Source organism: Pyxicephalus adspersus, chromosome Z (assembly GCF_032062135.1).
Source record: "Pyxicephalus adspersus chromosome Z, UCB_Pads_2.0, whole genome shotgun sequence".
NCBI classification, from domain to species: domain Eukaryota; kingdom Metazoa; phylum Chordata; class Amphibia; order Anura; family Pyxicephalidae; genus Pyxicephalus; species Pyxicephalus adspersus.
Genome location: NC_092871.1, coordinates 61,238,482 through 61,252,014, shown reverse-complemented (window position 1 = coordinate 61,252,014; position 13,533 = coordinate 61,238,482). Strand labels below are relative to the sequence as shown.

General features: G+C 35.3%; 1 protein-coding gene across 1 annotated transcript in view; it reads left to right on the top strand.

The window, feature by feature from the left end:
- Positions 1-2,771: 2,771 nt before the first annotated feature.
- PRRX2 (paired related homeobox 2) overlaps positions 2,772-13,533 on the top strand; it is a 79,562-nt gene continuing 68,800 nt past the window's right edge. The window contains exon 1 of the mRNA XM_072429690.1: positions 2,772-3,314. Within this exon, the coding sequence (XP_072285791.1) occupies positions 3,080-3,314 (235 nt within the window). The 5' untranslated portion in view covers positions 2,772-3,079. The remainder of the gene's footprint in view (positions 3,315-13,533) is intronic.

Below are 13,533 nucleotides of genomic sequence, written 5' to 3'. Positions count from 1 at the left end.
GTAGCCCTATTTCCAAAATAGACCTACTAGGCTTAGTTATAAAATCAAAAACAAACAAACAATAATGTTACCTACTGTAGTTACCTTTTTAAACCTGTATATTCAAAATCACACGGATATCATAGTTTGTAAAGTGTAAAATTGTAGAAGGGTGCACAGAGTTTTTTCCCCAGGAAGTGTACTTATAGGCAATCAATTATACCCCAATGATTTGATTTGAAGTATGTTTCTATCTATTACAGGTTAACAATCGAAAATCCGGCAACCTCCAGACCTGAGGTGCTCTTGATTTTCGAAAATTCCTGGATTTTTTGTTTTATACATACCTCAACACACAGGCCAGCCTTCCTCTCGCAGCCCTGCGGACATCTGGCACAGTTCTGGGGAGCAGGCAGCAGGGACGTCTCAGCGTAGCAAGCAAGACCTAACAGCTGTTTCTGCAGAACAGCGCTAGCAAAACATCAGTGACCAAACAGTGTACTGCAGTCCCTATATTGAAAATGTGATCCAAAATTAATGGCGGGAAACTGAAAGAACCAGATTATCAATGGACGTATTTTCGGTTGTCAACCTGTACTACATTTAAAATAAATCTAAAGTTATGGAGTTTATTTGCAGTTGTAATGGGAGCCGGGTCAATCGCACCACGATGCTAACCCCTAAAGCACAAGAAGGGCTGGGTGTCTCTGGCTTTAGACATCATCACAGAGCTGCCTAGGTTGCACAACTCTCTTGTACCATGCTGCTATTTAACAAACCTGCCTAGAAAATGCTCTCCTGAGCAAAATTGACATGCCCTTGCCGAAATATACAAAGAAAGTCTGCAACTATGTTCTGCTGGCAGCCAGAATTGCACTGTCAAAAGCATGGAACCACCATCCACCCCACTTGCTTCATTAAAGGTTAAACTAACTTGTATAATTGGTAAATGACAAATTTACGTGTACCCTCAAAGACACTCCACACGTCTTTGAATAACTCTGGGACCAGTGGATCGATCACTGTTCCACAACATTGATGTCTTCCTGATGTGGATTCCCCCTCCCATCTCCTCCTCCCCCACCTTCCCTCTCTTACCTTTTTTGATAAACAGGTAAATATTGGAGACACAACTCTTTTTTATGCATATGATGTAAAGTATTACAATGTTAATCTGCCTGTTTCTCTGTGTCACACTGTTAAAATGAAGTTTCACCTATTATTGTTATTTAAAATTCTTTTGGTAAACGTTTTTTTCTTTAATAAAAATGTATTGAAATAAAAATTACTTATTCAGACAGGTCGTTACCATACAGGGTTGATGTTAGATCTAACAGAGATTGTTGAATCAGATTGTATTGCTTATGGTCAACTTTAGAGATTGTTAAAAATTCCTGAACCTCTTATCATCCATGTCTTAAATCCTTTGTCAGCTTTGTATAGCTGCATGTGACCCCAGAAAAAAACAAAATTCACTTCAATTCCTGTTGCAAGAAGATAGACAGGATTTGATGGGAACACTCTCCAATAATGACAGAGACATAAGAATAACAATATTTTTGGTGAAAGCTCACATCCTCTTTCAGGTTTTTATTGTTCCGTTGTTAGAAAGATAAAACTAAGGGGAGACCTCTCCAATATAGTGATAGCCATCAATTGGGTCTGATGTTAAGTCTTAATTGGTGACTTTCAAGTCTGTATGTATTCTAATTTTTTGGTTGCCACATTTTCTGCATTCTCTGAGCCAGGTTTGAACATGGCCTGTTGTTTATGGGCACACAGTGAGCAGTGTTACCATTGGTTGATGGATGTCAGAGCTAAAAACATCCCTGACATCCACCAGCTAATCTAAACATTGTACCTTATCTGTACCTTACCAATATCTGTACCTTACCAATAGGCTTACAGCTGTTCTAAACATTGTCTGTCAGTCTGTTAATGTACACAGTGGGCAGTGGCTGCTTGCTTTGTACCTTATAAATTCTCATTTAATAAGGGGGTTACCTGAATGGCATCACTAGTTATAATTTAGTATGAGTTGCAGTTTGACTGTTTGTGGCAAAGAATTAGCCAGCTTGCCTGTACGCATTTAGGAACTGACTATTATAAACAGGCAAGGGACATTTGGCAGTATATAATGCTAAAAAAAAATATGCAACTGTCTATTTATGATGCCATATTCATTGCATGAATACTGCTGACTATCACAACTCCATGACTATCATATGCCCATGACACCTAGACGCCCATAACTGGTGGCAGTGCAGTGTGAAAGGGTGTCATCTCCATTGACATTTACCTCTGACTGTTTCTATATTTAATATTCGGATAAAAGGAGACTCTGAATTTGTGACTACACATAATATATCCACTGTATTTAACCCTTGCTTGAAAATTCCTTTGGGCATTGCGATTCTATTATGGAGTCATCGATCTAAGCCCAGGAATTTTCCCTTTCCAAAAGTAACCCCTTAGAGCTCAGAAACCCTGGCTTCCCAGGGACACTTGTTGTGAGAAGCACTTAACCTCACCTTTTTAAACCACTAGGACACATCTTGAAGAGCTGAAAGAAAAACACACTGACCATCTCATTTTTCTTTACTTTTTCTATTAGGGAGAAATAGAAAGAAGGAATAGGGGGGGTCAGGGGTCATTGAGAGAGAAGGAGGGGGCATGTGGAAAGATTTATCCAAGAACCAAAGAAAGAGGAAGAGAGAGGGAGAGAGAAAAAAGGATGTGTTTTCTTCTAGACGTCAGAAAAGGCGTTTTTTGGTCACTTGACTGAAAGTGCATGTGAGTGAAAGTTGGTCCCTGCCCTAGAGGGAGAGAGAAGACAGGGAGAGTCAAAGGGAGAAGAGGAAGAGGAGAACACGAGATAGTACACTGAAAGAAAAGCAGACAGTGGGGGAAGTCAAGCCAGTTAAGAAGGAGAACAGATTAAAGGCTGTTAGTGCTTGAGGGAGAAGCAGCTGGGAAAAGTTACTGGAAAAGAGGAGAAAGGAAGTTTTTTGGAAGTTTACAGAACAAGGAAGTAAAAAGTTCTCCAAGTCTGATCTGAGGAAGGGGGGAAAGAAGCAGTAAATTAACCAGGGCAAGGGGAATGGATAGGGATCTTGGCCTGGACAAGTCAGGACCCCCTAACACAATGAGGATTTTGGAAACCCCAGAACTTCCCCACAGCAGAAAGAACTTCAGTGTCAGCCACCTCCTGGACCTGGAGGAAGCAGCAGCTGCGGGGATGCAAGGCTCCCGAGATTTACGGCCACCCAACGAGGAAGAGGACAAGGACCCGATGACAGGGGGTAGCAGTGACAGCGAAGTGACGGTGCAGGAAGGTAGGTCCCCGTGACGGCTTTGGGACCATTTTGGTTGCACCCAGGAGATGCTCCACAGAGATAGGGAGGGGTCATTTTTGGGAAGGGGGTGTTTGAGCTTGATGCCTCGATAATTGTTCAAATTAAAAAATATTTTCTGTCTCATCACAGTGGACATAAGTAAACTTGGCAAAGCGCCAGCAGCTAGTGTACACCGAATACCCGTTCACGTGCACGCTGTAGACAAGGCAATTGCTAGCTTTTTGAATTCCAGAATGGATACAATAGTAAGCTACATGTGTTCCGAAAACGCTAGATGATTTGCCAGTGACAGAAACAAATGTGGTTCATTTAGGGTGCAGAAATTGGGCATTTTGTGTGGGGAGAATTGACTATTGATCCAATAACTGCTTCGTCTCTAAATAACTACCTAGCTAAGCATGATTTAAAATTATGATCATATTTCTAACTATAGTGTATGTCATTTAAGGAAAAAAAAGTCCAGCACACTGGACATTTTCTGCATTTATGGGATTTTTTTTAACATTCACCCTGAACGATGGGATGTTTGAAATGGCCAGATTCACTAATAAAATGAATCCTTTAATAAATCAGCTTCTTAATGTGCCAGCAGTTAGGCTAAAGACCCCAAGGCTTGCAGGACACAGAACATGATATACATATGCAGTAAATCTCCTACAGATTATTTAGTAGTTTAAACACTCTGCCACTACATCCTTCTTAAGGCTGTTTTATAGGCCATGCAGAATATAATTTCTGACACTTACAAAACAGGTAATTTCTGGAATGTTTGTTTCATATAGGTTTACGAGTTATGCTGATCCTTATGTGTTATGCTGATCTCAAGAAGCAATCTTTACAGAAGCAGAGATCAGTAACATTATATTTTGAATACCTACGCCATCAGTGGGGATTTTATACAACAGACTCAGAAATGTTTTTCACGTGTAAAGTTTGAACTTTCATGTGACAGTAAAAATATAAATATATGGTTTGTAGCTTGTTCAGAAATGCAAATAACAAAAAGTAGGTTTAGGATGGCAATGATACATAATTAAACAATACAAAAAATAATCCATTACACTTTCCATAAAGTCAACAACATCTAACTTAACTGTTCCAACAACGTGCATTTTTTTGTGTTGACTAACTGGAAATTGTGTTGCATTGCTCTGTATACAGCCCTCAGAGTGCCTTATTTCCACTTGATATCTATTGTTACATTGAGTGAGTGATATATAGCAAGGTGAAAAATAAGCATATAAATGAACTTATTGCTGAATCTTGCAAAAGATTCATCATTGTATGCTGCAAGTCTACTAAAATTTTCATAAAAGCTGTAATCAATTTTCCTGATGTCAGCTGCCTAGTTTTTATATTACCAAACCATGCAAAATAAGAAAAAACAGTAAAAACTTGATAGCATATAGTTACTTTTGGGCAACTAAAAGTAAATCTCAAAACTGAATAACTGGAAAAAAAATTTTAGGTCCTGGGAAAATAAAATTGTCAGAATTCGGTACAAATCAAAAATAGCATAAAGAGTATCTGTCATCGACCTATAAACTAGGGAAGAAGTTTGTTCTGTTAGGTTACATTGTTCTAGAAGTCTGAATCCTGGCAGGAACTGTGGTGGCCATTATTACCTTACAGTGGTACCCAGAAATCAAAAGATTCCAATGGGTTTAGACTTCATCAGTAATTCCTCAATGCTTACTTTAAATGAATTTGGAAGGATTTTTTTTCTTGAAAGAAATTTTCTTTTCTTTATGCAGGATGAAGTTTTCGATTTAGTGGTTGTCTTAACGGGAAACATCCTGTTTTTTAACAGAATTATAAAAGTAATTTTTTTAATCATTAGAAAAAAGTTTTTTTTCACCCCTTTTGATAGTTTTCACGCGAAAAAAAGGAAAAGATCAATTAAAATATATACTGTGTGTACATGCCCTTTAACTTATATGGAAAGATAAATAGATGAGATAGAGAGATAGGTAATGGATAAATAGATACATATGTAAGAGATAGATAGTTCTATATGTTACCATGGTACAAAGAACTAATTCTGTGCTGACTATAGAGTTAAAAAAAAAAAACAATTCTTAGTAAAAAAAAGGAGACTTACGCAGATTCATTATTACTTTTTTATCTTTTAAACACCCATTACTTTTAATAGAAAATTTACCAAAATAAAATTTTTTTGTTAATACGATCAGATGTTTGAAAACAACAAAAGCTCATAGACTACAATAAAATGACTGGGTTAGTTAATAATTTTTTTTCCTTTTATTAGTATGCTGTCAATTGTTTGAGTTTGCAATCCTATTCCTGCTGCCTGCTCAAACAGACCCTGGGGAGATTTTTAGGGCTTGGAATTGCCCCACCAAGAAATTTGAATTGTCCTTGGCTTTTGTAGAGTCATTATAAGCAGGAGAAAAGTCTTTATGGTCATTTGTAGACTTTGATCGCCTGACTTATCAATGTAGCTAACTAAAAAATTGCAGGGAAACATATCCTGTGTTTTGTACGTTATATATCTACCTGATAAAACAAAACACATACTCACCTTAACACACCATATGTAATAAAAAGCTAAAAGAATACATGATAAAAAGGTTTAAGCATAAGTTTAAAAAAATTTATAAAGATTAAATATATATTTATATTATTATAGAAAATCTTATCTTTTGTGTTATCTTTGGCTCAGCCAAGAAAGCCATCAAAAGAAAAAGAAAATCTAGTAAATGTATTAATATTTTTTTTCTATTTTTATTTCAGTTAAATTTTAGTAATTAACTCCTAATTGTTTTACATATAAAATAAATGTCAACCTTTTTCTTTCTGTTGTTTGTTTATACCTAATATACATTAATTGCATGTATATACCATTTCATTGCTTAAAAAGGTGATCTCCTTTTATTTTGAGAGCCCTTTATTTAGGCAAGTTAATTATTTATGCATATACAATACTATAATCAAACATATATTACTATAATCAAATATATCTTCTAATATCTAAAGTAATAAAAATGGGCATAGAATAGCACTTAGTGCTGAATTAAATGTGTGCCTGGTAAACAATATCAAAGGGCCAAAAATGTATAGCTAAAAGCTATTTTTAGAAATCAATAAATAATATTATTCTTTTAAATTACCAATAGGTGGTTTGTTGAATAAAGAAAAAAGTGTTTGTCATGAGCCATTGATTCCCTTTATTAGAATATTATGTGCTGTAATACTGCACAAATGTACTTAATGAAGGGACCCATAATATGTGTCCTGTTTATAATAAATACTTCCTATTACCAGTGCTGTATATTGGATGTTGGTACCCTCTAAATGCATGTAACAGATTTTATATCTTAACACATACCTCTGTCTAATTTGGGCTGTACATAATCCATTGTTCCCTAAACTTTAGTTTGTCACTGAGAATAACTTTTTCATTAGTATCCCCATAACTCTTTCATTAGTATCCCCAGAGGTACGTATACTACCAACTCAAAACGCTGTACATGCAATGTGTCATTGTACCTAGAGGGTACAAAATTTTTATAATAATAATCTGCAAGTTTTTTTTGTTTTTGTTTTTTTTTGGGGGGGAGGGATTAATATTAGGCTATTATACAAGAACTGATGATGGCCATTTATCTGCATGGTGTGTGTCATTAAACACAACTGGTACTTTTGTCCCTGCTCAACAGAGGCAATCTACTGGCTTGACATCACCAACTTGTGGCCAAAAGCACAGCAGGTCGGCCTTCACTGTCAATCACTCTAGTCGCTTATTATCTTTAGAAGCCGCCGGCCATGCATTTCTATAGGTCACGGGACTGCAGAAAAGTTATTCCAAATGATTACACGTCTTGCCAAGCAGGTATATCTGTTTGAAAACATGGCGGCCAGCAGCAGACATGTCATGTTACTTGCATGTGTTCCATTAATGTGTGTCCCTTTTTTTCCAATTACCAGTCATTACCAGTTAAAAAGTGGCTGCAGGAAAACAAGTGAGCTTTAAGCCTGTCAATTTATTTGTGTTGTCTAGCAAAGCTACTGTACATGTTTTATGTTGTTGTTTATGCCTGTGTGAGAACCCAGCACCACATAAGAAGTGCTGGGGCTACTATTAAAAAAGTTTTTATGCCCTAAACAATATTACCAAAAAGGTGTATGGCATGTGATATATATATATATATATATATATATATATATATATATATATAGGCATTGATGGTCATAGAAGCCAGTTCAAAATGTCCATTCTTCATTGGTAATGCATTCTTTCAGGTTATACTTTTTATTAGCAAATGTCACTACTTCTTGTAGAAGGATACACAATTCAAAAATAAGTATTTCTCAGAAAAGTCATTTAAAATTTCATGGATTTAGAATATTTTATGATGAATTGGCAGAAATGTTGCTCTCGGTTGTAACTTTCTGCTCTCTCTCTGTGTATGTACAAAAAAGTGTGTATCAGGCAAAAGAGTATTGTAATTATGAGTCTTAATCTTATAATTGACTATAATCTGCAAATATGCCTTTTAGAGAAGAATAAATTGGTTAGATAGAACTCATATTTTTCATATGATTATTTTTTTCATGTGCAATAATATTCGTAGAATGTTCAAGAAAATACCACAATTTATATATCCAGATTTATGATTATCAGGGTTCCCCCAGAAATATGTAAACTGATAGGTGAAATTAAATATAATGATTTTTGGAGTTCTTGGTCTTAGGGAGATGGGATGGTTCTTAGAAATGTGAAGATTTTATTAGGCATAGCAATTAAGGCGATGTTATGCTCTTTAAATCAATCTTATAATCACAAGCTACCAAAAATCCTGTTCTTGCACTTGATTGGATATTCAAAATGAACAGAAGTTTACTGTATGTACTAACACTCACTTGGCTAGATAAACTCCTTTTAGTAAACCCCAATAATTCAGCGAGAGCAGATGAACTGAATAGATTGTGTTGCTAGAAGCAAATGCTTAGCAATGGTCTTTAAAATGGTCTATTAAACTAAGAGAATTTACCATAAGACTTTGATGTACCAAGAAAACCAGTTCACATAAGATTCCAGTCAAAAGATTTCTAGTCATAATGATTCTGGAATATTGTGTGCTTCAATATAGTGTACAAGATAAAAAGCGCTACTTAAAAGAGCCAATTGGATTCCTCTTGACATTTCTCAGTTCAATATAGGCTTAAAAAAAAGGGAACATCTAATTGGTTGCAGCTGACAGCCACCACTATTTTGCCTATTGCCAGTGAACCATAAAAGGCTAATAGGAGGAACACAATGGTCAGAAGCATACATGAAAAGGTGAAAGCTCTGTATTATAATAAGGAAAACCAAACTAGGTTTAAGTCTTAAAGGATGCTGAAATACCAGTGGCTCATTCACATCGCTTACTTTGGGCTATATTGTTCAACATGGTCCCAACACAAGGACAAGGCAAATCACCTTTATTTTATTTTGTGCCAGTTCACAACAATGTCCTGTGTTGGTGTTTGATGAAAAATAAAAAACATTTTATAGCAGCACTATGGGGAAAAAAAAGAACATGAATGCCATCCATTAAAAAGAAATCTAGTAAAAAATTCATGTTGGTTTTACATACATTGGCACAAACACTGTGGTGTGGATGAGTCCTAGGAATTCCTACAAAATGCTGGGTACCTCAGCCTATCACCAGTACTGCTAGTGAATATGAGCGCCAGAGAAGCCAACCGTTTAAACAAAACATGACACTTTGTAAGATCTTCGGGGCAGGGTCCTCTCCTCCTATATCACTGTCTGTATTATTCTGTCATTTGCAATCCCTATTTAATGTACAGCGCTGCGTAATATGTTGGTGCTATATAAATCTTGTTTAATAATATTAATAATAATAATGCAGTGCTGATATAATTGACATCTTTTAGGGCACATCCAAAAAGCAGAGCAGGTGACTGTTTTATTACTCCAGTTCAGTAGTCTGCCAATTAGATTGGGAAGCTTTGTTGCAACATTTGCCTACTTGAGGCTAGTAATAACACAATATTTTAAGTGGAAATACCCTCACTTTAATAGTTATGTACATAAGCTTGGCCATATGAGGAATTCTGTGCATTAAAGGGCTTAGTGGTGTCTACAATAAACGACTCGTTGAACATTTTGAGTTATTGTTATATTAAGCGTACAGTAATTTTTGTTTAACATTTACATTTTGACTTTCTTGCTGTGTCATATGTTACCAATTCTGTTTCATGTACATGTTTATAGTAAATCAGACATTCCATTAAACATCCTCTGGGATGAAATCAGTAACTTGATAACTTAATATTGTGTTTAGTGTCCCCAAGCAGTCTAACTGATAGTGAAGTGCAAATACTGTGTGCTGTTACTAAGGTGTGAGCTGAGCTTGCATATACAGCATACAAACATGGCTGCCGCCTAGTATAATCCACTACATTAACACCCTGTGATAGAATTACATACGATATGCATTATTGTGTATTATTAAATCATTTAAACAATTACATTATGCATTCTTGTTTTAGCTTTAAGAACTGAAACGCAATCAATCATATCTCATATGTGCTTTATTGTGGTAATGTTATTCCAAAAGTTGTTTCCAATACTTATAATAAATGTGAAGCTTTTTGCCCTTCTGGTAAATCCAGAAGGGCAAGAACAGAATGACAAAAACTTTGTTTAATTATTGACATTAGAATAGTACAATATATTATGGTCAGCCAAGCACAAAGCACAGTGGCTAGGACCTTATCTTCAGCTTGGCTGATTAAGCAGTATACAGGAGCTTGGACCAGATCCTCTAGTAAAGACTGCTATTCCAGTCCTGTTTTGGGAAACTTAATCTAAGATGTAATAAAGTTGAACTCCAGGCAACCAAGGTACTGAGATTTCTGGCTGTGGAAGGGACCTGATGTTTCTTTGCTGCAGTTTTACTTTGTATGCATATAATACTTAAAGAATTTTCCCATTATACATACTGAACATATGCTCTTATCTCACTGCAATTTATAAAAAAAAAAAACATTGATTTATTTCCATAGGAATACACTTGAAGTGGGTTACATGACTTTAACTTCCAACAGGTGGAAAAGCTCAACAATATCTACTCAACAATACTATGTGGTCATTCCTCTTTCCCTGTCATTTAAAAGCATTTTACTAGTGCAAACTTTTCTCCGCTCATGTCTCAAAGAAGGCATATACACAAAATTAATTGATGCCAGGTTTACTATTTCACCCAGTTTTAGTATTGTAGACAATTGCAATCTAGTTATATTTAGAAATGTAAATAGATTTTTATTTGTATCATGCCTTATGCTTTCACTAGACAGAAGTTGAACTTTGGGTCTGACATAAAGTGTTTATTTTATAAATTAATTTAAAGATGTAGGTTTAGCTGAATGGCACCCTATTATTACCGTACTTTTCAGACATTTTAAGCTGTAGTGGAAACGCTGTAGTCAATCTGAATATAGCACTTTAAAGGAATTTCATCTGTTTATATTGTGCTTCCTCCTTGTACAAATTAGTTCTTTACCACTAAAGAAGTTATTTCAACCTCAGCCTGTGTATACTATATATTATTTTATTATATTGTGGGCTACAATAATTACTCCCTGTTCTCAAAAATGTAGGTCTGAAAATTTAAGGCAGTCATAGCTGAGTCCACCCAAAAGTTTTATGCAATGTTTGGTGGGTCTCTGATTGACTTACCCACTTCTTTCTTTTTGGCAGACCAACCTCCCCTATACAAGAATGTTTTACACTTTTCAAACGGCTGTTCGGTAAGGGATTTTTCACACATTGCACTGGCACATTGCAATTGGCATTCACTAAGCATACTATGCACATAATCGTGTTTTGTGCATTGCCAGGAACTTTGTTTGAATATTGAAACTCCCATTTATTGATCTACTATTAAAAGTTGGGGATAGGTGAACATGAGAGCTCCCATTTATTGATCTACTATTTAAAGTTGGGGATGGGTGAACATGGGAGCTTTGTAAAAAAAAATTAAAAAACAATAATATTAATTTTATATATATATATATATATATATATATTATAATAATGTTGGGAGCTGGAACATTGTGTTCCCTCTTTTCTTGATATGAGCAACTGGATGATTTAGGTAGGGATAGTATCTTCAATGTTGCCCCCATGGGAGGTAAGAAGTGTGACCATCCCAAACATTTTTCATTTAATTTAAAAGTACATGCAGTCTCTCTATATATAAAATATTTCAATGTAAAGAATAATGGTTAAAAACAAAACTGAAATAATTTATTTAAATTGTTAGTCTTGTATAACGTGTTGAGGTGTACATATCCTACTGGGACATTGTACAGCGCTGTGTAATATGATGGTGCTATATAAATACTGTGTAATAATATTAATAATAATAATAATAATACTGGGGAGATTCCACGCTTGGGCACAACAAAAGAACTCCTCTCTTGGAGAGCAGTGGTCACCAGGAAAATTAGAGAAGGTAAATATCTTTAATGGGGGCACAGGTTATAATGAAATCCTGACATGGGTTTCCCCATGCCCAATCCAAATGGGTATCCCTGCCCAATCCAAAATAAAAAAGTTTAGATACATTTTAAGGATCTTTTAATGAATACATAACTGGATTTAATATTATTATTATTAGATATTTTTATCTGCTTGCAATTGTTTTGTAATAGTCAACATTTACTTGCTTTTCTGGCTTTGCAGTGACTCTGGAGAAAGTCTGAAGCAGGCACTCTGGTGGTATTATCTTGATTCTAACTCACACAATAAGTAACCTGGCCACCAATTGGTTTTGGTTAAAGGAATGTTGGATCATTTTTTTAGGCTTTGATACAGAGAGTTGACATCTTGTTTGACTACATACCTGAATCGAGACAGCTTGTTAAATTCAGAACAGCACATAAACAGGGAAATAGTCGGTATAATTGATGTGCCTGTTTATAAGACACATCACACAAGCCATGTTATCATAAAAGAGATTAGGTTCCCCTATTTCTCTGTTTATACAACATGTTACAAGCATGCAGTGACCTACAGGTCTGCAGTCATGCACATCAAAAAGGAGTGGGGTTAGCTAGTGAAATGACACGTTACTTAGGGCTAATTAAAGCAAACTCTGTTTCCTGGCTATGTCTCCCCTTTCCTATATTGCCAGAAAGAAACACTACAGGCCCAGGGCCTGTGGTTTGTAACTGTCTTTTATACTTATTTTGTTCTTTGTATCTCCTCTTCGGCTACAATTTTTTCTGGCGGCTCCCGATGTTGTTTTTACATCTCCACCCAGCTCATTGCAGGCACATTGCAGTCTACTGCAGAGGGCCAAGAGATACAGGACAGAACTGATAGCCAGGGTTTTGTAGGCAAGACTTCATAGGGCTTAGTTAATAAAGTTTTTTTTTTTTTTTTTTGCATGCATTCTTTTATGCATTCTTTTAAAGAGACTTTTATGTCTTTTATGACCTAAATATACTTGGTTATTGTCTACTTTATTAATAAATACGTACATACAAGTTATACTGCTAGTGGTGGTGAGCCCCTTTTAGCCAACAATGATAGACTGAACACAGAACAAACACATATGTCCATACAAATGTTTTGTGAAGAAATTTTTTTTGTGAAGTTTTGTTTATCCACAATTTTTCACAATTATTATTAGTATTAGTTTTTTTTCTTTATATGTTTTCTGGTCCCTTTTACTTAAAATGTAATTTTTTATTAAAAAGTAAAGAAATTTTTAACAATACAACAAACAAATACAGAAGAACATCAGTGTACATAAAAACAAAAATACAAATACAAATATATGTTCTGACAAGAAAAGAATACAAATCAAATGTACAAATATGTAGGCAACATTTAAGGCAACTACCAGGCTTAGTTTATCATATGTGGGTAACAAAAGACAAAAGTATTGATAATACCTTATAAATACCTCTATTCATCTTAAGCTTGTAATTCTGTTACATTTTTCAAATAACCATCATTTGCCTACTTCTTAGCATGAGAATCTACATATTCTTCCCCAGCAGAGCTTTTTTTCTGGTCCCTTTTAAACAATGAGTTGTAGCTCTGCTTTACACAATTTTTAAAGCCTAACGTCTTGCTATATCTGACACTGCAACACGTGGCAGTATTAATAAACTTTGTGAAAAGCTTTCCTGATGTGTTGAGTAATGTTAA